Raw genomic sequence first — 27,631 nt, forward strand, 5'->3', positions numbered from 1 at the left:
TAATAATCGCAGCCCCCGCTCCCCCGCTGTACACTCATTTTCTATAATATGGTAATGATATCACCGTAGCAGTAATTACGGGTCATCTTCATTTCTTTCATCTCTGCTGGTTCTGATGGCTTCATTCCTTTGACGGAGAAGATTTGGCTCTGGGTGCTGTGATTATTTTGTTAAGCATTATTCGAATAGACAGGAGTGAGAGAAATTAATCAATCCAAATGCAATTAGCATCATGTTTAACCCAGTGATGGACGTCTCAAGGTGAAACAGCCAGGGGAGTTTCAGACATTATTATTCAATCCAGTGGCTCTTATCTAAATTATAATCAAGAGAGGTTTTTATTGGCTTCGCAGAGAGAAGATGTAACTCTTTCCCTGCTTTGGGGGTCAAAGGGATCAGGTCTTTGGCCCCACAGGATGTTGGCTGCAGGCAGCTCCTAGAAGTGGGAAGTACTGTAGAAGTTTCCTTTAATATGGGGATCACTCAGGAGAAAATATCTGCACATCTTAATATGTGACCTGGAACATAAGTTTAGTAGCTCCCTGGGCTTTGGCAGGGATGTCATTGCCCCTTGCTTCGACTGTTTTCATTGACTGGCTTTGTCCATCTGTATGTGAATAAATACTGTTTGTAGTTTTTGCATTCGAAGCTCTGTGAACATCATTGTTTGCAATTTAGTGCAAACAGAATGGTACTGCCTTGCAAGGTAGGGAAGTCTGATTAGGAGAACAAGGTAAATTATTCTTCAGAGAAGGAATCTGATTGTTTTTTAGAGCTGGTACAGTTTTAGTATTTACTGACAGCAACAATGACATTTTTGAGGATATCTTAATCTGCAGCAGATCTGTTATCACCAGTCTGGATAATCCTAGAATCTCTGAGATCTCTTATCAGGTATACAATAAAACACCACTAGTATGGGTGGAGAAAAACAAGGTGGAAAGAGGTCACATGAGGATTTCATGATTCAGGAGCACATTAGGTATTTGATTCCCATTCTGAAGGCTCTAGCTAACACTCACTAAACTGTTTCAGTGGTTTAAAAGTTTATCAGTCTCAGCTATTTACCACTTCTCTGTCAGAGATTACTGTTTTCATAGCATACTGGGAGGAGCGGTCCACATGCCTCACCTGCTCTGATTCACAGCCTGGCTTTGTGCAAGCCTCCACCTTCTTTGGCATTTCAAAACAAGTCATGCCAGACTGAACTACAGCTGAAGTAAGGGCAGATTCTGCTGTCTCATTCACCAAGGGAAGGACAGTGATGCTTTGTACCAAGGGTGGTGGTAATATTTTAAAATGCTGCAGCAAGACTTGACAGAGCTCATCTTTCAGAGCCTGAATTCTAGCACGGTTGCTGACTCCTTTAGTATACATCTGTACATCACTCCTTACTGAGGCTGTGACCCCATCTGTAAGATGGGAATTAAATCACTGTATGTCTCAAGAATATTGTGAATCTTGATAAACTTTGCAAGTGCTTTGATATTGATTATTGAAAGATGCCACAGTAATGCAAGCTTATTCCACCTAGAGGTTTATGCTGATTCTGTCTTCTTACCTGAAAAATGTGTTTCAGGAGCGCTAGATGATTACGCTGGTCTTCAGTGTAAATGTAACAGTTCCTGAAGCACAGGTCTGAGTATCTGCACACGCCAGTTCTACCTTCACTAAAGGTGACTGACACTGCTTTCGCTAACCACTGCTCTCCTGAGATGGCAGTTCCAGCTCTTTATGAAATTGAGCTTGGTGTAGCTTTCACTGATAAGTATTTGTCAAAGGCCCACAGTCATCAAGTAGCAGTTCATTTGACAATTACATTAAGGAAGTATGTAGTTAGCAGAGTAGTTGGAGCTCTTTTTATGAAGGAAGAGGAGTGAGCTGGTGCCAGCAAGCATCCAGGTGGTGTTAGGCTTTTGGGGGTCTGGTCTCAAGATAGAAAGTGGTCTATACAGATATCTCTCTCTGATAGAAGTTCAGATTATGTTGGCTGGGTAGTAATATTCTGTTGGTCTTGCCTGACATAAGCCTCTTTTTTCTTTGAGGGCTGTTTAGTAATAATGTCGATCTTAAATATTTTTGCTGGTTTTAGATTGCCTTTTTGCCTTCACTCCCCCCACCCCTGCGACTGATTTTTTTTATTCCCCTTCCAAATGCAATACTAGTTGACCCCAGCCAAAGATGTGGCTTTGCCATTGGCTTTCACAAGTCCGCTCAAACAAGACTCCCACAGTTACTCACAGGCAGATTCCTCTAGGTCTTTTTTATGTCCTACCAACTAAGAAAAAGAATGGTTGTGTCTTCTTATGCTAACATTGTGTCTCAGGACAAGAGAAGTAATTTCTGATGCAACAGACCCTTGTGATAGAGGAGTTAAAAACCAGAGGAGTGTTCTGCTGTCTCTCTGCAATTCATGTTCTTTGCCCTGAACTGGTAATTTCTACTGATAGTTCGTCAGAAATAAACCCTTTTAGTTTTGTTTTCTGTGTAGTCCTAAGACACAGCAGTGGCTTGAGAGTGCATGATTAGTACTTTAAAGGAATCCTTCCGTGTTGAAAAACAAGTTCTTTAGTTACCATAAATACAACTGAATGGGAGGAATAACTGATAAGCTAACAAAGTATGACAGTGCCTAAAAGAACCTTTTTGTAGTCAAGAATGTAGCATTCAAAGTGTGATACTACAAGACATTTCAGGGCTAAAAACATGTTCTATTCCCAGGGCATTAATTCTATTTCCAGGTTTTTTAAGTAGCAAGGCCTTCACATTTCAACACGGCTACAATTTTCAGGTCAGAGGAAGAGCACAGCCAAATTTGTCCTGTAAGTTGTACATCTGGGGGAGAGGCAGAGAAGCGCTTCTTCAGCAGGTGACTTCATTTTAAAATATTTGTGATCTGAGGATGCTCACAGGCTTTGTTTTGAGATTTTTAGCTAAGCCCAGAAGTAGTAAGCAGCGGAAGGTATAATGATCATGATAAATGTATGATAAATACAGTTTGTCACGTACATCTTTTACATAGACTTTATTACCAAGTGTGTTGCGCTTTTGCATTGAAGTGTATATTATGTTAAAAAAGCGTGTACATATGTATGTTGCTTAGGGATTCTCCTGGATGAAAGTTGCTTATGTAAGTGTAAATCACTGTTTTCGTTGCTGATTTTATAGCAGTAAATCCTTCCATTATTTCCTGGCTATCCAGACCTTATGACACAGTATGTCCTGTGCTGTCCTATGTGTGAGAAGGCTTTTTATGGGGAGCAATCAGGCTGGATCCCAATCTCCAGGGCAGTGTTTTTTTCTAATTAAATTGTCACCGGAAGGACTATCCGGAACAGCAGTTTTCATTTTCAATCGAGGAAAAAACATTATGAGTCTTTGTCATTTGATTAAAAGTTACTTAACCTTTAAATTGCTACAGATGTAAAGATAGCTCTGAGTTTCCAATATAATCGCCTCCAAGTTAAAATCAGGAAAATCTTTGTGTAATGAAACCCATATGTCATAGTGAAAGGATGCAAAGCACTGGCAGAGTGGGCTGCTCTAGCAGGAGATTCTGCACCCAATCTTGTTAACCAGGACTGCTTTTGGTAATCCCTCATCTCCTCACTTGTAGGAAATCAATCTGCACTACTGAATCTTTTCAACCAGCAACCACAAAATTTACTGTGGAGAGGCAGCCTGGGGACAATTGTAGTAGAAAAGGAGCCCCAGGCAACAAGGCTAAATGCGGGATTGAGGGATTGAAGTTCTAAAGAGGAGATTATATTAAACCTTATTCTACTCCCCTATCAAGTAGAAATGTCTCCTTCTTTCAGCCCTAGCCTTTCCTACCCAATACCTGTTCTTGAGATCTGCTTGGCAGATTTTGCCAGGCAGCAAACTTAATTCGTACAGTACAGCATTCTCTGTTAATTATAACAGCCTGATACCATTTTTCAATACATTTCTCTGAAAGAGTCTATTCAAGAACTCAACTTCCATTGTAACCAGTGCTGTTAAAATCTTAAAGTGTTTTTTCTACGGTCTTCAGTATCCTCTTCCTCCTCTCTAGTAGGTGAGGTTAATTTGTATCCAAGCTATTGCGATCATATCCATTGTTGATTTTTCTATTGTAGTAGAAGCACAGCGTAGGCAAGGTTGTAAATCGTCACTTGACATGGAGATTCATATTTCTCTTTCATACTGCACAGCCTCTGTAGTGTCTGTTTGCTGGTACAATGAAACCTGCACTCAAGCCGTCTCTTCACTTGAAGACCGTGGTTTAAGCAACCATTTGAAAGAAAAAATCCCCAAGGTTTTCACTAGAGTTTTGTCCAACCTTTTAATTAAAAAATCCACCTCTATCTACTACGCAACTGGCTTCTGCTGGTCCCTTGGGTGGTTGCTTAAGGCAGGTTTTACCATCTCTCTTAGACTGCAATCATATTTAGAATGTGGGTGGTGATTTCTTCGTTCACAAGCTCTTCCCTCACTCCAGCAAGGTCCAAAAGGCCCCATTGGAAATGATATTCCCATTATTAAGAATTCATTTATCAGAAGCAATACTGGGTAGAGGAGTCAGTTTAATATTAGAGGCTTTTCTGTGCAAAACCCAAGCTCAAATCATACTCCAGTGCAGATTAAAGAGGAACAAAGGGGAAGGAGTAGCCAAGACGTTTGAACGCAGTACCATGTAATATATATTTGGCCTGTGTTTACCAGGAATACATTGAACTGTGGTTCTTGGGCAGATAAGAGAAGCAGCTGAAGCAAGGGAAACAAGATTGTTATGTTTGTGGAACCTTGCCCTTAGTTTGGCTGTGATTTTTTTGTGATATGAGGATGTTATTTCCTGGCTATTTTCATACATATACAAAGATGTGAGGTCCTTTTTTTCAGTTTGGCATGATATCTTTAAATATAAACCCGATGCAAGCCTGAGTATGTGAGGAGAAGAGGAATACAGAATAGCAGAAGGCTATCTCCTGCTCCTAATGGGATTTTGTAGCAGCATGTGCGAGTTTGTTTCAGAAGTCAGAAATGAACAGATGTTGGTATAAATTACCTCTGTGTCTGATGTCTTGCAAATTAAAAGCGCGGTTGGCATCACTAAACAATTTCACCAGGTTGGGGGGGGAAGCGGGCGGTGATTATTGTAGCAGGTCGGTAAGAATCTTTAAGCTGCAGCAGAACAGGATAGCAAGGATAAAGGAATGAAGAATAAAATGAGAGGTCTGTGAATTAATCAGAAATGTTAACATCTCCGATGACAAGTGAACAGGAGGGCACGTGCTCTGGAGCAACCCCCAACCCACAGTAATTTCACTCAGCGCACAGAAGGAGTCTATGCTCTCTGCCTGATTTATAGGGTGCAGCCCTCTTTGGGGGAACAGAATTGTCATGCATTCGTATATCTCCTATATGGGACTCCGGAAAACTTTCCACTCTATCAACTACAGTTTGGCTTTGTGCTTTCTCCGTTAAGAGCATTTTAAAACCATGCACTGTTGATGGTGCGAGGCAGGGAAGTGTCAAACAACTGGTGCTGAAAATCTATTCCTAGCTGAAATTTTTAAAAACTTGCATTTTTATTTAATCATGTTCTTTGTGCATAACAACTTAGTTCTGGACAAAATAACAATCCACTCTGCCCTTCTGCAGCACCTTCTATTTGTGTTCAAATAGCACTTAAAAGATACAAGCTATCTTGCGGATGGGAAAGTAGAAGTACAAACCAGTACTTTTGTGGTAGTTCATGCTGTGAATCAGAAGCAGAGTTGGGAATGGATCCCAGATGATATAACTCACAGCTGCAGGCATGAACCAAGTGAATAATGCAGTGATCTGCTTGAATCTGCAGCCGGTCTGAGGCATGTTCCACTCACAGCAGTGGACTTTGCAGCCTATGAATATCAGTATGTACCAGACAGTTCATAATACCACTAATTGTTTTACAGGGATCTTGTTGATGACAGTACCTTGTGGTACAATTTTGGGTAGACAAATTAAAATGTGATAATTTAAAGAAGAGGCTTTAAGGCACAAATTCTAACTTTTAGGTAAAGAATAACAAAATGTCTTTACCTGAGGGTACGTACTGAGTATTTTAAGCTGAACATTTTTATTACATTTTAGTTCTATTCTAACAGATATTCAGTAATACCAAAGGAAAACCCAACATCAGCAACAAGCCCACCTCCAGTTTTTATGCTAATTGTCATTTCTGTTGTTCCTCTCAGTAGAGAGGTCAGCAATTGAATGGATAAAACAGAAAATGAATTCCCATCTCCTTCCAGAGTCTCTCTAGGCTAGCTGTGGGAAACATACATGCTTTCATCAATCCTGTGAATAAAAACCTCCATGTTTTGATGCCTGTCAGTCCAGCACAAAGCTTACACCTTTATTTAAAAGAACTTAAGGGAAGCACTGGTGGGAAGATTGTCATTCTCCAGAACTCAATCGCTAATCATGTTGTCTTTGATGCATTGTATTGTTATTGCAAGACAAAGATAGTATTAGGGCTGCTCTGCCAGTTTGTGAGCTTATGGGCTCACAAGTCAGAAATGTCTCGTGCAGAAAAGTGGCTGTGTAAACCCTGCTGTAATACAGCTACCAGAGATTGATGGTGCCAAGAGTGAGAGAGAGACATATAAACCTTGCCTTGCTGTATTAAACATCGAAGGACTGACAATGCAGAGAGAGAGAGAAGACCAAAGCTCTATAAACTTTACTTTATTACACCATCCATAGATGAACTGCATTGAAGGAATATAAACCCCATTATATTACAGCATCCAGGGACTGACACTGCTGAGAGACAGAAAATGCTGTCTAATTTCTGTTGAAGATCATAGCATCCAGGGACCAATAATCCTGAAATGGAGAGAGTTCCATAATCTGTGACGGATTATAACATTCCAGAACAATTGCTCTGAGATAGAGTGATGGAGATCTGGATTACACCATTCGGAGATGGATAGTACAGAGAAAAGGAGATGCTGTGAGAGCATAACGCACTAGGAATAGAAAGCATAGATTGTATGTAATGAGATAGCCTGTGGGAATTATTGCTGAGTTTAGAAGATTCCAGACCCTGCCTGCATTTCTAGGATATCAGGAATTCAAGCTGGAATGCAGTTTTATTTATTTTCCACTTAAAAAAATAAATAAAATAAGCCTTACTCACTGTTGGTATAAGAACAAAACTAAATTAATTTCTTATCCTGTGCTTAAAATCTGTAAATTATACAATTGTTTGGGTTTCTTGGCTTTTTAAAAAATATTAATCTCTTTTTTTCTCCCTTGTGATTTCAGCTAGAGAAATGACTCGAGGGAAATTCCTGAACATCCTAGAGAAACCCAAAAAGTAGCTGCCACATCTGGAGTTTGGACAAAAATACCCCAACTAGATCATTTTATGTACTGCGGATCCAGATGAACCCCAGAACTTCTAAGAAGTACAAAGCTCTTGCTCTTGACCTTCAGAAGCAAACATCTCTTTTTGCTTCCACAGCTCATCTCTTTGCTGGGGAGACATACTGCATACACAGGTCATAAGGATTGCAATTGGGTCTGTTGGAATTCGGACTTCATCTGACCATAAGGTGTCCAACAGGAGGACTCAGCCCTGACATGCTGTGACAAAGTTACCTGTTTTAATCAGCTGTTCGAAGTGAACAACCATAGTGTCCTTATTCAGTTGCTCTCAGTGGCAGCACCAGTTTGAAGTACACAGCAAATCTGACACTGGCCAGTGCGCATCATAAGGCATTGACTTTTTTGTGTGTCTTTTGTCTTAGATGCATTGATTTCCTATGTGCAACTTCTGTGCTAAAAGATTTGAGCAGAGTTTGGAGTGCGGATTGACCAATAACACTGGTTCAGCAGGAGCATATGCTTTTAGTGTAGAAGCTGAGTGCAGTCTGTGCATTAGACTCCAGTTACTCACTGCCTTCAGAGAAGCATGTCTGGTACTCCGAGGAGGACCTCCAGACCTTTGGTGTACCGGGAGCTTCATCTCACTCTGAACGGTTCTCTAGTGAAATTGAGACTGACAGACCATAGGGAGTAAGAGGTGTTACTGTATCATGAAGGAAAATACCCCTACAGAAACTTCGACTAGTACACAAAGAAGCAGCTTTGTCAGTCCACTGCAATTCTCTGCTTCTTACAGAGCTAGAAACTGAAGAAAGTTATCAGGTTGAAAGGTGGTAATATTTTCAGTTAGCACCCCAAGAAGGGGCAACAGGATTGTTAGCCACGTTGCGAGGATGGTCTGCTTTTACAGAATCTTAACATTTCTGAAAATAACATTTTGTGGTATTTTTAATTACTTACAAAACAGCAACCTCAAAATTTTCTTCCCCTACAAAACCAGAATTTTTAAGACAGAATTTTCTGTGACCTGGTCTCTTTCAGCACAGTTTTGGGCTTTATTCATCTTACAGTTTAATGCCTTTTCCTTCTGTTAATGCAATTCTGCATGTTCACCCCTGAGAAGAGGTAAGAAGCATGTTCAGACTTCTTATTTTATTTAAGAGAAGAATTTTTTTCATTTCATCCTCTTTCCTTTTCCTAGAAAACAACATTTTAAGCATCAGTAAATATGTTCTTTTTAGGGTACAACGTAATATTGAAACATTGTTTGAAGGGCAGGGTTCTTTTCTCTATTTAGAAATGTTTTTTTTAGCATGCAGGCTTTTCAAAACTTGTCGTTTCCCAGGCTGAAGTCACATGTGAGAGGAGAAATTACTTGGAAATAGTACATGTAACAGGCTGTCCCTAGAGCATTGTCTTTTTCTGTCTTTGCAGAGAAAGGAGACTCTTTTCAGGTGCATGTGCAATAGAGGAGGAGATCTTTTAATCAAATAGACTTATCTGAATTTTTACTAAAATGCTGGTGGCCTTTTGGTTTGCAGTCTGTGGTCTTGGTTATTACCAGTCAGAACTAGGCTCGTTTTGGACAGCTCCTGTTAACTAAGTTTAAGCAGTTAAACCCCACATCCCGGAAAGACCCTGCACAAATACTGAATATTTAGGAATGTCAGGAGTCTGATCTTAAACTTAATGGATTTATTTCTGTACTTCACCGTTTATGCAGGGCTGAGCTTAACAGGAACTCCATCCCTTGAGAATATGAGAGTTAAGACAGATGAATGTGAAGAGAAGCTGAAAGCGATAATTCAGAGACAGAGAAAAAACCTGCTGGTACAAACTGATGTTGATGTAGCTTGAGGTATTATATTACACATTTTGAATGCAATTTTAAGTTTGTATACTATATATATAATATATATACACATATATGACATAATGGGATACTTCGTCTGTATCACCAATACAAGTTTGTGCATTTTATAGAGGTTTGTTGGTCCAATACATTAAGGAATTGAGATCTGAAAGGAGGAATGTAGGAGAAGATATGGAAACCTGGCTTGGAAGTATATGTATATTTTCTGATATGTTCAGTAAGGAATTTCGAACTTTAGGTAGTTTTTAGTAACATATATGTGTTAAAAAAACCAACCAAACAAAAAAACCCTTTTACCTTATGCAATACTTATCTTCTATAGGGCAGTCAGTAATGTATGCTTTAGAGTTGTGATATTTATTGGCTTTGTACTTGTCATCTGTAGAGATGAGTAAGTGATGTATTTTTTTATTGGTAATATTTATATGTACTTTTGTGTTAGCCAGAGAATTGTAATCTGTCTGCTACTGCTTTGTGGTTTGATAATAAACAAATGCAAAGTTCAGAGATTCGTCTGGGTTTCCAAAATAGCCCTCTGAGATGCAAAAGCTTTTGCTTAGCCACCTAGGCAATACTCTTCCTCAGGCTCGTCTTCACACTTCTGCATGCGACCACAGGGTTTGGCCTAGGGCTGCTCCATTCCCATCAGTAAATAAATATTTGGCAATATCCAAATGGTACTAAGGGTTTTCACACCCTTTTGAACCCAATTTTTTCCTTCAGTGATGTCCTTCCTGACATCCCTGCAGTATCTATCTATACAAGAAAATCTGGGTGACTTTTTGTTACTAATAACCTTCTGTATTTTGAAACAAAAAAAAAGTTTTGATAAATTAAAGATGGGAATGAAGAATATAAGAAAATCAAGATTTGGTAATATTAGTCAAGCTAATGCATTGTTTTATAAAGTGTTTTCATGTGTTGGTATGTTAAATGTTACTGTGAGGTTCTTGGAAATAAACCCAGTATGTATTTAGTTCCTTTTAAATGCCAGTGTTACATATATTCAGTTGTAAAGGCTATTCACTTCAGTCTTGGAGTATCAAATGCTTTGTTGTTTAATCCAGCTGAGAAAAAATTCTTGTTTGTTATGCTAATGATTATCAAAATAAAAGTCTAGTAGCACTGGCAATTGAAGAGCATAATATTCCATTTAAGTCAGTGTTTTGCCATTATGAAATTAACAATTTTGGACCAATGCTATAACCCACACTTCTCAACTTTGCTTTGTATTTCCCTCAACAAGTCACCTAGAAATAACAGATTAGTGAAAATCGACTAATGCAACTTGGAGGTAATGTTTGAACCTTATTGTGGTTTATTTTACTGATTTTTGTGTTACATAAAAATGTAAGGTGCTATTACAAGTCAAATCACAAGCCCGTCTTATCTGTAATCTTCTCTTTGATTATAAACAGTTGTAGAAGGATAGGGAAGGATATAAACAAAAGGCTTACACAGAGTGATTTTGCTTTAGGGTAACTTACACAGCATTCAGCAATCTGTTTTAGTTGAATCTGGTCCACAGCAGACCTTACCCTCCATAAATTTGTCTTTGTCCTAATCTGTCTGTATTTCTGGCATCTAAAATGCCCCTGGACAGCGAGTTCCATAATTCAGTTATGCAAAGAAAAGTTTAAAAAAAAAAGGGGGGGGGGGGGCTGGGCGGAAGTCATTGTTTGTTTTAAACCTGCTTACCTGGTAATTCCATTTCAAACCTTTCATTTCTTTTATTGTCAGAAACAGTTGTTTGGGGCTTTTTGTTCTTTGATGTCTGTGCACTACTCATGATTTTTCAGCTCCTGCTATGTTTTTGGTTCCATGGTTATGTTCACCTTCCTTATGTTCGCAGTGTTCAATTGTCTGTCGTCTATTACAGCCCAAGATGGCATAATCAAAATTGCAGAGCATTCAGAGTGCGAGCATACTGTGGAGGCGTGTAAGTCTTAATTACAGCTTGTATTTTGTTCCTCTGCTATTTTCTCCCACATCATCATGGGCTAAATCCTGTTTTGAGTATCTCTAGGAACAGGATCATCACTTATATTTGCAGTCTGTGCATGCAGCTGATCTCATCCACTTCATCTTCACCCACAGTAACTTGTCTTAGGCAAACAACACTTTTTCCAAATCATGACGACAGTCATGCCAACCCTTTCATGTTGAGGAATTGATACTGGGTAATTCCATCATCAGCCTATGCAGTACGTAAAAAAGATAAAGTAAATCTTTGTCATATGGTCTGAAATCCTGGACTCCTATCCTACCACGAGTTCAGTAACATTGCATAAACATTTCTGTAATACTTCTAAACTGATACCAATTTTTTGACATATGCAATCAAAAGAATAAGACAACTTGAAAATTACTGTTGCAGAAAATCCACAGACTGTTACATATGCTCTCCTAAAGTGGGCAGTCATTGAAAACACCAGAGATATCATCTTGATAGAGACATTTCAGGCATCCTCACGTTTACTCTGAGTTCCTCCTAAGGAAGAACCCCAGGCAACAAGGGTACTCGTAGTGGGGAAATGCATCACATCTTTGAGTGAACTATCTGAACATGGCATGCAGACTTAATATAACATGAAAATAATCCTCACTTCTTAGTGTTGTACCCCCATTTTCATATGCCATTCTGTACTGACGCTTTTTAAAAAGTCATTAAATAATCAGTCCTTAGTAGAAAATGATAATTCATTGAAAGACAATTTTCCAGTAGGTCCTCTCTGTATCTTCAGCCCAGCAAAATCACAGTTGGACAAAAACTTCCCATGGACCAACAAACTCTGAACTGAGTGAAAGTGATTAGAACAAGAAATGCAATGTTGTAAACACATTCCTGTAATCACTATAGTAAAAACTTCCCACCACAGAAATATCAAAACCCGTGGTTCCTACTTCCCAGCATATACATCAGCCAGTGCGCCACATACTTTCAAAGGTATTGTGTGTGATGCCAAATATGCATTGCCCTGAGAAGAGATGAACCTTGGTATTTTTAAAAGGCAAGAAAAGAAAAAAAAAAAAGAAAGAAAGGAAAGAAAAAGAAAATCAAGGAAAAGGAAACAAAAAAGACTGGATCCTTTTGGTTTTATGTAATACTGTGATTCTTGGAATCAAAGCTATTCTAGAGATGTGTTATCTCTGCAAGCCAATCCTTACATCAGTGCTTTGAGCTTCTTTCAGGAGGACGTGAAATGCAAAATCCTGAAGTCAATTGTGGCTAATCATTTGAAGTCTGCATAAAGATACTTAAAAATCTCAAGTGGCCAGAGAATTATGGACTGATCCAGTTTCTATAGAGTGCAATTCACATTCCGCATAGAATATGTGCAATAATGCCATTTTTATTTAGATTGTGCTAGATTTTAAGCATGGTAGGATCTCTTCACGTTTTGACTTTATCATCCACTGAAATTGCTGATTTTTAGACTTGACCTTTTCCGTCATGTCCCTTTGAGCAGGATGACTGACTCCAGGCAGCTGATGCGTGTACAGAACAGGCGTTTTCTTGTTGGGTTTGTGTGGTTGACCTCTGGCCTGCCTGCTGATTCCTATAATACAGATCAGTGACCAGTGAAGCCAGAACGCTCCCTGCCTGTCTCTGTTATAGACACCTCAGTAAGGAACAGAAAAGAGGAAGAGGGCTGAGCTTGAAAGCCCTTACTTAATTGCTAGTTGAAAAAATGGGTAATAAGAATGACCTTGCACCTTATTTATTGACCAGATCTCTGGGGGGACAAAGTACTTGACTTGGTTCTGTATCACTTGAAAGGCTGGCTCTGTGGCCAATAGCTGATGAGTAGGCGTAATAATATAGGGTAATTAAATTTTGTGTTTGCAGACACTTGGATGCCAGGGAGGATTCCCCTCCCAAAAATACCGGGCACATCTAACAACTTTCCTCGTAATCACAGAATTTTAAAGCTAATTCTGAAGCATCAGAAATTTGCCATTGGCCATCTTCCACTTACTACAATAGCCCAAAATGCAGCAGGTTGTGTACGAAAAGACAGGAAGAGGGCTCATCAGCTACATGAGAATGAGGGACAGGACACCAGCAAAGTGACCCAAGTGGGCACGGACACTCAGGCTGCCTGGTTCTGTGGCCTTTCTTTTGTTTTCCTCTCCCTGTATTAAAGTAACTTAGTAATTATAGCTAGTTTTAATTTATTTATTTATATATATGTATATTGATTATCTTAATTTGCCTTTCAGGGTAATCACCGGTGCCTTTCTTTCTCTTGTACTCTACGCGGATCAGTTTGTCACCCTGTCTTAGGCTTCTCCCCCTGCTTAGTACACTGAAGCCCAATATTGCATGTAAAACGGAGACAAATCACTTCTGCTGGTGAGGCTCCTTGCAGGAGGGATCAGGGTGAGCCCTGATTTGCAGGAGGGATTGGTTTGTAATCAGCTGCACAGGAGGCAAAGGGATCTGCAGGCCCTGACTATCCTTAACGGGATCAGCTGAGATATTTTGCTCACAATGAGCTTGTCGTCAAAAATTAGGGAAAATGTTTTGCTGGAAAATACTTGGTTGATGACGGTTTCTCAAGAAAGTGTCGGGTTAAAAGTTAGGGTGAGTATGTGTCTGTCTTTGCCTTGTTTTGATCAGGGAGTTGGAGCTGGGGTCTCCTACTCACCTCACAACTTCTGAAAGTTCTCGTGTTCTTAATAATTTTGTGGGCATCTTTAGGAACCTGTCTTGTGAGACCCAGCACGTGTTCCCTTCTACGGGAACTGACAGGGTCTTGTTTACACCCATGCTCCTTCCCAGCCTGAACTCTGAGGCAGACCCACAGCATGGCCTCACAGGGAAAAAAGCACATGCCAGGTGCTGCGTTTCTCTAAGGGTAGCCCCCAGCAAGCCTTAGCAGAGACTTAAGGCAAATTTTTGCAATCAAATACTTGGTTTTGATGGTGCATTTCTGCGTGGAAGCGTGGAGTACTCTGCTGTGTACCGCTGGAGACGAGAAAGGAGAAGGCAGGCCAGAGAGCTGAACACAGGTTTCCACTGTGCAGGTAGACAGTGGTGATGGAGAGAGGGTGGAGAAGGTCCGTGACCCCAGCAACGGGTGGCTGCTGCCCAGCCACTGGCCCCGTGCCTCATAGCTGGGCCCCAGCGCCTGGGTTGCTTTTCTGGCTGTTTCTCCCGGTCCCCCTTCTCCTCCCGGTGCCCAAGAGGCGGCTCCCCGTCCGTCTGCGGCGCAGGGAGTGCTGGCTGCTGCTCGTTAGAAGAATTCCCCCAAGTCAGACCTATGGTACGAGCCGTGTGAAGCGGAAGACAATTAGGGGCTTATTAGTGTCCTGGGGAGACGTGTAACTTGTGTTGCTGGGACTTACCAAAACAGCGAGAGTCTTACCGGCAAGCTCCAGCCGAGAAAAGACTGAGGGATTGTCTCACCTAATTACGGGGAATGGGCCTCTTTGTGTTTGTGATTCGGTACGGTTGTCCGATCGCTTTTCTCTGGCTGCTGGCTCAGGCCGAGCTGGAAGTGTGCTAATTAGAAGAGAAATGGACGTAGTGATCCTGTCAGCTCTCGTTACCGGCATGGACAAAGCCGAATATTATTCTGAGGCAGTGTTTTGTGAGTGTCCCCCTTCCAGCTCTCATTAAGGGCAAGGTTGGTGGACGGGGAGGGGACTCGACCACATGGGTTGGCTAATGGAGCACAGTTACCGTTACTGTGCTAATTAACGGGCTCAGGAGGCAAATGTTTCTCCAACCAGCAGTCCCAGCAGCTGCACCTGGTGCTTCCAAAACCCAACCATCTCACTGGGCAAGCCAGGCAAACGCTGTGTGTATGAGGGGAAGGGGGTTTACATATGATGCGTCCATCAGCCATCCAAAAGTGCAGAAGAACCATTAAAATGGTCAACAAGAGAGAGGGAGAGGGCATAGTGCTGCAGCAGCAGCAGGTTGAGCTCCAGCAATCCCTTCTCCCCAGTGCCCCTTCACATAGAGTGCAAAGTGTTGTCTTCTGCCCTGCAGAGGTGGGAAGTGGGCAGCAGGGAGATACTTGAGGAATCGCCAGGGCCTCCAGGTGCCGTCAAGAAATATAGCTCCTGTGAGTTGTTGTGATCATCACAGGTCCCGGTGTGGCCAGGAAGGGGAAAGCTGGAAAGACAAGGTGACATGGAGGTGAATCAGACTATCCCTCTCTACACTGATGGTGGGACACTTATGGTCTGAGGTGAGAAGCAAGATGTACGGACGTATCAGGATGTTTCTTTTGCCCCAGAAAGGCAGCTAGGCAAAATTGAAATGATTCATATAGGTTAAGGCAGGTAAAGATGATGGCCAAAGGAGCCATAGGAAACGCTAAAAAAAATATGTGCACTTTCATGCTATTAGCCTAAACCTGCTACAGTGAGAGCAGAGAGAGTGATGGGAGAGATGGAAGACAAAACAGGAGACAGAGCAGGTCCGTAGTGTCACACCTCGGCAGAAAGGAAGAACGGTGGGTGCTGAGGAGGGTCAGTGGAAGTGAGTAGTTTTGTTTACTTGTCACACAGACTTGCATTTTAATGCGTAGGTGTTTTTGTAAAGGAACACAGTAACTTGCAGAAGTAATTGCTGGTTGATGTTTCCAAGTTATGGGAATGTATTAGTGATAAAGTCTGATTTGGATGTTATGGTCCTCCTAAAGGTGCTTAATTAATCAGTGTCTTTGAGCTAGATGTAGTAAAACATGTAATTATGTCTTAAAGCTTTCAATTTGCTTTCTCTGTTTTAACACTGTGCTCACTGCATGTACTCACACATGCTTGGGTACTGTTTTCAGACATATTTGGTTAAGTGTTAAAGCTACAAGAGGTTCCCACTTTTCTTTCTTGGGTTATTTGTCCCTGATGGTGAAGCTGTTCCAGCAAGAGGGTTAGCCGTGTCTTTCCAAGGCTCCAGCAACAGCCTCCTGTCATCTTGGATGGAGCTTGAACTCTGCTCTGGTCTTGTGCTTCCTTATTTTTCTGTCTTCAGTAGCTGTGAACCCAGCAAGGACCCTTTCACCATGGCAGCATGTACACTATGTCCTAGCCCTGCACTCCTGCAGAGCTGTGAAAGCCTTTCCTTTTTAACTGGGGTTCATTTCCTATCGCTGCTGTGATGGCTTGAATCTTGGGAGTCCTGATGCAGGGACTGATCTCCAAGGAGGGCTTGAGAAGTATCTTCCCTGCGAAGAGGTTTATTGTAGAAGGAAGAGATATGTAATCCTCTTACTAAAACCCAGAGAGGAAAGGTGAACAGCTTTATTGCTCCTGCCTTACCCCAGTGAGCTTGCAGCTTTTATGCTGCCTCGCAAATAGAAAGACACAAAGAGAGAATGTCTGAATACAATTACTCCACCTGACCTGAGGCTCTCTGGTGGATGCTTAGTGAAACCCACATCACCACTGTTTTCAAGTGTCCCAGCAGAAGAGATCCATAACGCCAGTTTCTGAAGAGGAAAAAACTACTGTCACTGCCTGCAGATGGCTACCTAGTGGCCGCTTACCTTGCCTTCCAGTTGCTTCCATCTTGGTCTAAGGAGGAGTCCCAAATCAATGGCAGAAAACTAAAGACCATCATACCCACCTCCATTTTCATGCTCTGGAAGCTCAAGAGTCGAGTGACCTTCCTAAGTAAGGGCTGGTGACACTTCCCATGTCAAGCCTTCCTCGAGAAACTGGACCTCACTGGCAGACACCAGGAGAAAAGTCTCCAAGAAGACACATTGCTGGTTTTCCCACTTTATCTCAGCTTCTTTGCCCAAAGAAGTATTAGGGTCCTTGCTTGTTACACCTCCATTTTACTGGCCTGTCATCTTGCTGTATAAATAATATCATGCCAAATTTCTGACTTCCAAATGCAAATGAGGATCGACTGAGTATAAAAAAGTTTTGGGTTTGTGTCCTCGTGAGGAGGACGTTCTGTTGAAGAACATCCTTCATACAGATTAGCAGCACTTGAGAATATTGTGAAGGCAAGTGAAAAATACGTGGATGGAGGGAAAAGGTGTGATGTCGTCTTGTGTCCTTCACTAAGACCTTCTGGCATTCACATACCACTTACTAATTGTATGCTACCTGGCCTGTGGGCTGACGTGGTGTTTGGAGGACATCTCTTTAGCAGTGTGAGTTATCAATTGCATTACAGTAGTCATTTAAGGCACAGTGACCTCAGCAAGTATCAAAACTTTATTGTGCTGTGAATCATAGAAACACATAATTAGGTGAAGGTCTCTGTCCTCAAGAGCTTATGAGCAGATGAAGCAGTAAAACAGTAGGAGGAGAAAAGGAGACACCAAGATATAAAGCATCTTGTTAGAGTTTATGCAGCAAACACAGCTCAAACCCTGTGACTTCTTAGCCACAGTCCTGTGGCCCTTCTACTGCTTGCCATCTGCCTTGTTGTTTCATTAAATAGATGTGGCTTTTAAAAAAATAAATAAATAAAAATGCAAGTGCCTAAGCAACTGACAGGCATTAGTAATTTAAATAATAATAAATTACAGTGCAATACCAGACATTTTAATCTTTTTTTAAAGACCTGTAAGAACTATTCAGAGAATTAAATTTTTTAAAAAGTCATTTTAATGCAGTGTTAAAGATTGGGAATTTAAAAACAGAACACTAAAAATGAAGGTTTCTCACAATGCTATTAACTGCCACAGTGTGCATGGTTGTTGTGGTTTAACCCCAGCTGGCAACTAAGCACCATGCAGCCGCTCGCTTACTCCTCCCCACCCCTGGTGGGATGGGGAGGAGAACTTAAAAAAAAGTAAAACTCATGGGTTGAGATAAGAACAGTTTAATAATTGAAACAAAATAATAATAATAATATTATAATAATAATTGTAATAATTGTAATGAAAAGTAAGATAACAAAAAGAGAGAGAAATAAAACCCAAGAAAGACAAGTGATGCACAATGCAATTGCTCACCACCCGCAGACCGCTGACCGATGCCCAAGCAGCGATCAGCCCCTCCCAGCCAGCTCCCCCCAGTTTATATCCTGAGCATGACGTCCTATGGTATGGAATATCCCTTTGGCTAGTTCGGGTCAGCTGTCCTGGCCGTGCTCCCTCCCAGCTTCTCGTATACCTGCTTGCTGGCAGAGCATGGGAAACTGAAAAGTCCTTGACTTAGGATCAGCGCTACTTAGCAACAACTAAAACATCAGTGTGTTATCAACATTCTTCTCATACTAAATCCAAAACACAGCACTGTACCAGCTACTAGGAAGAAAATTAACTCTATTCCAGCCAAAACCAGGACAACAGTGTACACATGCATTTGGGAGAGCTATGAGCGTTACAGAGATCCTAATAATAATTGTAACATCTTCACTGATGTAGAATGCTTATCCTGACCTTCCCAAGCCTTTCACACTCATGCAGAGAGGGTGTAAGTGCTACTTTCCAGATTTCATGTAGTTCTACACTTGCTCAGTCCACATGTTTGCTGACAGACCAGGGCAGGAAAAATGTAATTTTCCTAATTCTGCCATGTTGAAATCCTTGCTTTTGCTCTGATGGTCTGTGGGTCTGATCCTGCCTTAACAGAGAACATTATTAAAGTGATCACTGCAGCTCTCTAGGGAGCCAAAACCCATTTGCTCTAGCAAAAGAGACATCACTCCTGTCATTTACTTCAATAATTCTGGAAAGGGAGAACTTGCTACAATAAATATTGGCCTACCCCATTAGTGTAATGCGTCTGGGTAAGGTTTACAGGAGTTTCACTAGCAAGTATCAAAATATTATTAGCAAGCTATTTTGGTGGGAGAGGACTGTGGAAATGGAAGACTGAATGAAAAATACAGGGAAGTGAGAAGAATTTAAAAACAGGGACTTAAAAACAGAGGAGAGGAGACCAAGAGAGGTGAGAAAGCACAGTTTGCAAGACAGCAAGGCATGGGCAGGAGGTTGGGGAGAATGCAAAAGGGCGAAGAAGGCATACTGCTACAAGTGCAGTTTAAGAATATGTATAGTAAAAAAGCAAAACAGAAGGGGAGCAAACAGGAAGGGGTAGTGGTTTACAGCAAGAAGGAGGTCAGAGAGAAGCAGAAGTTTCATGAGCAGTGGAACCAGCCAGGGAAGTGTGGTTTTCCTTGTGGATGTGTCTCTCAAGATTGTATTATCTGTGGATTCTCTGATGCCTAAAAGAGGGTGTGCTCACACTAAGTGAGGGCAGTCATTGGATTTCTTTGTCAGCTGCTTAATGTAACAAAACATACAGAAATATATTGTCTGCCCTCCACAAAGTTGTCTGAAATTGGCCTACAGGTTCCAAAGTTATTGGAACATTCATGTACACCTGTCGATGGGTGGTAAGGTAAGATGGTGAATAGCTGAAATTACAAATAGATTGAGTGAGTGATAGAGAAAGGGAAAACATTAGGAAAATGAGGATTTATGTCTGCTATTAATACATTTAATTGGCTTTACTGCCATTTTCTTCCTGGTTTTACATTAAAAAAAATAAAATTAATGAGGACCTATTTAAAGCCTTCCTCCCTAATCAGGCTAACTTCACTGTGAGTGTCCGCACTAGTTGTTTCTGGGGAGAAAAATCTCTTACTGCAGTTTTGTCTCCAGCATGCAATAGGAGACGCTCCAGGAGCTCCCCTACCAGCTACACCACCAAAACCTGCCTGGGACCTCATTGAGAGCATACGTGGGACACAGATACTGCAAAAGCCTTCTGGTCTTTCCACACTGGGATGAATTGCAGCTCTATTACTCAGATGCTCCAACTATTTTTCTGCTGTCCTTCACTGCGAATTCCCATCTCATTGGTTTCTGCTGCAGTGATTCTCATGTGGTGTTTTCTAGGGACCTCCTCATGACTGGATACTGTGGTTTGGATAATACTTGAATTTTTACTGGGATCCCATTTTATTTTCAGCTGGTGTATCCCACACATCCTTCTATATTTCACTCTCTGAACAAAATTTCCTGATTTTCAGGCAGAAGGTGTCATGTCCAGACGTGTTAAATAGGACAGAACTGACTGCTGATCTCTGGGAGGGAGGGAGACCTCTCCTTCCAACACAGTACCTTTTTATGCATCATTATCCTTTGTTTGTTTGTCTCCAGCCAATTTTTCATTCCATGTGGTGATGTAGCCAAGCCAATCTGAGTTAATTTTGAGTAGGATTTATGTATCAAATCTTTACTAAAATCCAAATGTATCAAATCCATCGTGTTCCCTTCATCCACTAATTTTATAATTCTATTAAAAAAAGCAATCAGGTTTCTCCAGCACAATTTGTCCTTTATAAATCCCTAGTGCTGATAATTGTTTTCTTATCTTTATCCCTAGGTGGTTAGTGATTTTTTTTCCTCCCATTTTTTTATTCTTTTATTTTACTGGCAATATATATTCCTGAGAACTCTAAATTTGCCTTTTCCCTTTTTAATGATCAATGGCACAATTCCTTTAATCTCCAGGCAGCTTCCTAGTTTTTGTAACTTACCAAAATTATTGTCCATGGTAAAAAAAGTGAGTTTGTCATTTTCCTTGTAGTGGGTAGATAGATGTCTCTTCATCACAAGCCCCAATCCCGAAAACTTGAATGTACAGGCAGAGTGCTACATCTTTGACGAGCCAAATGTGCTGTCAATGAAACAAACGTGTGGGAATCATTAACTTCTTAAGTGAATCCAGTCAGGCTTTTTGCCTGGTAATATCCATTCTGGGCAATTGTTATTGCCTACTGAAGAAGTATCAGGAGGGTATTTGTACGTGTTTTTTATTATAATGTTCATAAAAGTCTTAAACTAAAATGAAATAAAAATAGCATCCAAATAAGCTACATACATATTTATATACATATGTAAGCTATAAGTATTATTGAGGGAAGCTAACAAAAAGAACAGTATCTTATCAGGTCAGTAAATTAATTTATTCTCAGCATTGGATTGGAGATCAGTCATCAAACTAATGCCAAAATAATCAACCTCTATAAATTCTGAGAAGCTGTCCTGCTAAATTGGTTATAAATCCCAGCTCGGAGTTACACCAAAGTAAACAGAATCCGTTCTTTGAAGGGGTTAGTATCTGATGTCTTTTAATGTCTAGCACCTACACAACTTCAAAATACCTTTATTTGGGAGAAGGTGTGGACAGATACTCCGAATCAGCTGTCCCCTCACTCCTTTCCTCAGAGTCACTTCTCCAGATCTGCAGGAGGTACTGTCAGTGCGTTAGTCAAAAGACGGAGCACAGGCAAACCTTCTACTGCTTGCGCCTGACTTCTGCTGTTGGATGGCAGATCATTTGATACCCCCATGCCAGTCCCACATTTACCAAAGTGCCCTCTTTACTCCAGGCTTGTGGTCTTCACTTGGATGTACAGAGAGGTGGATCCTAGAAAGGAGAAACTCACTTGGTGGCTTACTCTTTGCAAGGTAACCAACCGCTCTCGGGGACTCCAGGAGACTAGCCCTCCTGGTGACTTGCTGATCTAAAAAGAAAGGCTTCCTTCTCTCTGATTCTTGTGGTTCACACTGTCTTGCAGCACGTTCAAACAAATTAGATATGAGGTCTCCCTTGGGACCCTTCAGTTTAATTCAAACAAGCTTTCAACAGGTCAGTACTGCTGCACATGAACATAAACAGTCTCACGTCAGCTAAGTGTTCAGAAATATTCTTTATTTTCTACAGCATAGAACCCAATGGCTTTTGGTTCTCCTCTCACCTCAAAATGTAAAAATACAGGACATAAGAATAAGGCAGTTTGTTCTTATTTGGGTCAAATGTCTTGAAAAATTCCAGCATTTTATGGAAAATTTAATGTAAAATTCCTGCAGAAATAATGGGAAAAATACTAACACAAAGGTCAGTCATTCAACATTTATTCATCAGCAAAATAAAAATACATTTGGGCTAATGATAGATTTCACAATTGCTATTTCTTCTACTAACGTAAAATGAGGAAAATGCTCTTATTCTTCTTGCAAACAAGATAATTACAATAACTTTCTTACTCCTGAGCAGGGCAATCGATCAGGCAGCTTCTCTTCTGAAACTCGGATATTGATAGAGAATAGTTACTTAAAAGCTCCTCAAGATGAACTATGTTCAAAATGATATAAAAAACCTGTGCACCTGTGTACACTCTTCTGCTAACTGGCTTCTCAGGCACATTAAGTTAAGCGTGTGTATCAGTAATCTGTGCACCATGTACTGCATTTGGGTTGGAAGTGTAGAATTTTGATCCTGAGGTCTCACTTAAGCTTTAAAATACAGGTTGGTTTGCTGGTGATTGGGAGCTACGTCACTAACGTAGGCAGCACCTGAAAAATATCTTTCTTTGGACTTCAGAACTTGGAAGTTGACCTAATTGGTGTAACCATGGGCTAAGGATATTTGTGGCAGTTTTTGAAGCTGTTTACCAGGATCTTGACCTAAAACTCAGCGATGCCACTACCAGCCTTCTTACTGATCTGGGGGAGTTGTCATTCCAGCCTCTGCAGAGTAGATGCCAACATACACATGTACAAACATGGGCATATATACATATACAGTAGTTATGACCTGGATTTTAAAGCAACACTTCATCAAGCTGCTGTTGTTGGTATCACAGCCTTGTGTCAATTCACACAGACCCTGTGTGTCTGGAAAAAAATGACTTCTGGAGCCAGGCTCAATAGGAAGAGCTTATTTTTGGTGGCCACTCCCTCCATATGTTACAGAGGAAATTATCTTAGTTAAGAAAAAAGCTGGAAGTTTTTCAGAAAACTCAGACCTAAGAAACCCTCCCTCTGGACACTCATACTTCTCGGGCTCAGAGCAGTCCTCTTGGCCTGTTGTATTATCTCACACCAATTAAATGAAGACATTGGAGAACCAGTAGGTTGCTTTTTTAAAAGTCACTGATTACAGACCGTGTTGTGAATAGGTTCAGACAGCCTCAGCTGCAAATGCAGTTATGAGGTAGGCATCTGTGGCTAGACACGCGGTCCAGGGATGTTAGTGCTGAACAATGACTCATACCTGCCAAATCGGAGAACAGATGAAGATTCAAGAAAATCTTAGTATTTTAGATCAAACACTCTTCCTCCTGAAATGGCCTGAGCTATGCTCAAAGAGGAAAGCAATGGAAAGGGTATCCCAGAAAGAACAAGCCATGTCGCCAGTCCACATCTGAGTGCAGTTCTCATCCAGGCAACACAAATGACTGCTTCACATGATGGCTGACGCAGCATTTTGCACTGGCATGGGCATCAGCAACTACATCCTTGCAACTACTTAGGTAATGCAGGAATATCTTGCCCTCTTCCTTGAAATCTGGAGACTTTCTAAAACACTCCCACCTCCTGGAAGTCCAGATTGCTTTTCAGAAATGGTAGAGTTGCCTCCCATGGACAAATGATTTGCTGAGACCTTCCTTTCTTCTTTGGATTCCCAAGAGCCAGAGGATTCCAAAGCCAAAAATTCTGAGATAAAAAACAAATTAAATTCAAACAGGTTACCCTGTCTTTGATCTCAGCAATATTTTCCATTCTGTTAACTCACTTAGAAAGCTTGCGTGTAGTCTGCGTAGGGAATACTTGCACTTCTACTACTGTAAAACAGACTGCTGGTATTAAACACTTCTCTCTGAGTACTGGTGTCTTTTCCAATTTTTTTTTCTCCAGCATCCACAGACTTAGTACAGAAAGGAGTTGGCCTAAATTTAATGAAATTCTGCACGTCCAAGAGACCCGTATTCAAATACCAATAACTTGTCATGAACATATACCAATAACCAGTCTCCCCGGCTGAAGTGACATCAGTTGAAGTCAAAATATACTGCTATAGCGTGGATTGCTCTGAAGACCACCTCTCAATGAATGATCCTACACTATCCTCATCCATAGATCTGACGTGACAATCCTAGCGAGGCTGCTTACCGCTCCCTCAAGGATCATATCTGTTGCTGCCTACCCAGAGCTTTACAGCTTTGTAAAATTTCCTGCTACTAGGACTAACCCCCTAAGACTGGACTCAGCAATTTCCTTATAGGCAGAAGGAGCTCTTGACTCAGTTGAGCGGGACTTCTGGTTTCTAGCGATGACTTGGGAATTCAGGCAAAGATTCAGTATCAAAAAGGAAGTTTTCCTAAAGCTTAGGCCTTGGAAGAGTCACAGTCCCCACAAAACATTCCTTCTTCAGAAAGGCACTTGGTATCACAGTGTGGTGCTTAGTAGGTGAGGCTATCTATAGCAAGAGAGAGCTCTAAAGGTTCAGTGAGTTAAAACACAGCAAATGCACTTTTCCTGTCTGGATCTACCTCAGACATCCTTTTAAATGTGGGCAACCACTTAATCGGCCTGGGTCCTAGTGCTCCATCTGTAAACTGATAATAACATTAACCGATCTCATAGAAAATGTACATGGTTAAACGTACCCCTGTTTATGAGACTCTGTCCTGGTTTCAGCTGGGATAGAGTTAATTTTCCTCCTAGTAGCTGGTATAGCATTATGTTTTGGGTTCAGTATGAGAAGAATGTTGATAACACACTGATGTTTTCAGTTGTTGCTAAGTGGCGTTCAGACTAAGTCAAGGATTTTTCAGCTTCTCATGCCCAGCCAGCGAGAAGGCTGGAGGGGCACAAGAAGTTGGGAGGGGACACAGCCAGGGCAGCTGACCCAAACTGGCCAAAGGGGTATCCCATACCATGTGATGGCATGCCCAGTATATAAACTGGGGGGAGTTGGCCTGGGGGGCAGATCGCTGCTCAGGAACTAACTGGGCATTGGTTGGCAAGTAGTGAGCAATTGCATTGTGCATTGCTTGTTTTGTATATTCCAATCCCTTTATTATTATCATCATTTTATTATTGTTATTATCATTATTAGTTTCTTCCTTTCTGTTCTGTTGAACTATTCTTATCTCAACCCACGAGTTTTACTTTTTTTTTCTGATTCTCTTCCCCCATCCCACTGGGTGGGGGGAGTGAGTGAGCGGCTGCGTGGTGCTTAGTTGCTGGCTGGGGTTTAACCGCAACAGACTCTCAGGCACTATTGACGGAATCTGTGTCAACACAGAAAAGAGGAAGAAATTCACTACTAGGTAGCCCAGTGCTATACCTAATGCTTAATATCATTGCACCAATGTATAGTCTTTGTATTTACGCTAGAAGGCAACAGCCTTGTAATAGTCAAGATGAGAAATGGCCAAGGTTTAGCCAATTTCAACAATGGATCTAGAGAGAAAAAGAGGGAACTACCTGTCTGGGCTCCTCCAAATAACTCCTCTTCCAGGTTCTAAGTGATAAATGCCATAATAAAAGTTGTTGGGGTGTTCTCCTCTCAAATAAAACTTAAATTATGGACACCTTCTCCTGAAAGAGACAGACAAGGGAGAGGTTCTGCACAGGTGAGCAAAATTTATTCATCACATGGGTCCATTTGGCCTCCATACCATGAATCATCACCAAGTCTGGGTGTCCTTAGGGTAGAAAGAAAGAACAACAAATGGGAGAAGGGTATTAAATAATGACTACCATAGACACCAGTCACCTTTACCCAAGTCCATGAAATTTAAACAAGAGAGCTTAGAAAATGAAACCCCAGTACCTTTCAAAGGGATAAAGGGCAGTGTATAAGTTAGCTCTGGAATGCAATAGCAGGATATCGAAGCAAGTTGTTTGGTCAGGTTTCTAAAATCCACTGTCAGCAACATGCAGATGAGACACCTCTATTTTTCATCCCTTCTGATCACACCAAGAAGGTGAGGACGGCACAGCGCTTTCAGGGGAGCCACAAGCAGAAGTAAGACCCAAGTAAGGCAGAGGGATGATGCCAATGGGCAAAGGGGAGTATCTGAGAAGGCTGCAGGTGCAATGCAGCTTCCTTTGGCTGAAGAGCCCCAGTGGTCAGGTCAGACTGTGGTTTATGATGATATGTGGGATTCTTCACTGGACTTCCACGTGGGCACCCAGGAAGAACTGTCTGCAATTTTGCCAAGAGATCCCATTTCTTCCACTTCAGTTATCTAAGCCTTAACTGCCAGTAGCAGTGCAAAGTACCTTGGTACGAAGCCTGTGGCTGCTAGGACAGTCCAGCTATTACAGTGTCCGATAGTCACTCTGCTCACAGGCATGGCTTACTTTTAATTCAGCCTCTGCCACTTTCTGTACTGGCTTACCACCGAATCCTGAACCAAGCGTAGTAATCCGTTGTTACATCCACGATGTACCGTATCTGGGGCAAGACTTCCAAAAGATGAGGTGGAGTCTAAGGGTGGTGAGCACTCCCACAGCAACAAGGAGCCATCACAAACCTCGGCCATCCCTTTGTGACTTTTCAAGTACATTTCTTCAGCCACATCCTGCCTGACATAATTAGATGGCAGCAAGGTATATAGTTTTCAAAAGTTTCTCTGCCCCTCTCCTCAGCATTGCCAGGAACACCCCATACCTGTCAGCGCTCCACTGCAGCTCCCTGTCCCCCAGGGGAAGAGTGGCCACAAGGCCAGACCTCTGGTAGTTGTCACTCACATTCAGGTAACCTGCCTTGTGCTTGAGGAATATGGTGAAGCTGGTTTTATGGTCAGGGCCCTGAATCAGCTCGAAAAGCTGGATTCAGCTCTTAGGTTTTCAATGTGACCTTGGTTATGTCATTTAGCCTCTCTCTGTGCAGGGATCCTGCCTGCTCCAGAAGGGCAAGATAAGGATAAATTTGTAAATCCAGAGCACATGCCCGAATTCTCCAGTGAGGGAGATCATATAGGGTGTTAGTTAGGTAAACAGCCCTCTCTTGCTGTCTCGTGATTTGCACGCAGTAAAGAGCAACTGAGAAAAGTCTCACTGAAAAAAAATTCCCTGTTTTCGATCAGTAGTTGTATTCTCTGATGTAAATACGAAGTGACTAACGATGCCTTGCAGTGACCTGCCGTACAGCGAGCATGGGTGTTTGCAGCCTGCCAGCAGCCGCTCTGAGGTCGCGGGGGAAGGGAGGACGGGTGGCACCCCCTCCGCCGCCACGGACCCCCCACCGGGGCCACGGGCACGGGGGGCACCGCTGGCCGAGCCTACAGGGAGCCGCAGCCTTGGGAGCCCTCGCCCCATCGGCGTCCCCCTCCCCTCCTACCTGCGCGCTTGGCTGTTTTCTCCCCGAGCCCGCCGCCCCATCACCGACCTCCAAAGCCCCTCTCCACCCGCAGCCTGCTTTAACCCGCGGGGGGAGGGAGGCTTCCCGCCTCGCAGCATCCCTCCTGCCGCATCCCCTCCGGGGGCGTTTGTCCTCCCCAGGCGTCTGCGGCCACGGCCCCGCCGCGCCCCGGCTCCCACCGGGCGGCCTTGCTTGTCCCCGTCCCCGGGCCCGGGCCGCCCAGGTGAGCGGGCACCGCGGGGGGGGGAGGGGGGGGGCTGCATATCACCTGACCCCCTCCAGCCGATTCCCTCAGACAGGACGTCA

The 27,631-nt window shown here is 42.1% G+C and overlaps 1 protein-coding gene across 2 annotated transcripts in view; it reads left to right on the forward strand.

Moving 5' to 3' along the window:
• LIN52 (lin-52 DREAM MuvB core complex component) overlaps positions 1-27,631 on the forward strand; it is a 73,362-nt gene that overhangs the window by 37,847 nt on the left and 7,884 nt on the right. Inside the window, exon 6 of one of the 2 annotated variants that reach the window (XM_052782714.1) lies at positions 7,297-10,364. The exons of the other annotated variant lie outside the window; for it this stretch is intronic. Within the exon in view, the coding sequence (XP_052638674.1) occupies positions 7,297-7,352 (56 nt within the window). The 3' untranslated portion in view covers positions 7,353-10,364. Of the gene's footprint in view, positions 1-7,296; positions 10,365-27,631 lie in introns of those variants that run through there. 2 annotated transcript variants of the gene reach the window in all.

The sequence above is a fragment of the Harpia harpyja genome, chromosome 3 (genome assembly GCF_026419915.1).
Source record: "Harpia harpyja isolate bHarHar1 chromosome 3, bHarHar1 primary haplotype, whole genome shotgun sequence".
NCBI lineage: Eukaryota > Metazoa > Chordata > Aves > Accipitriformes > Accipitridae > Harpia > Harpia harpyja.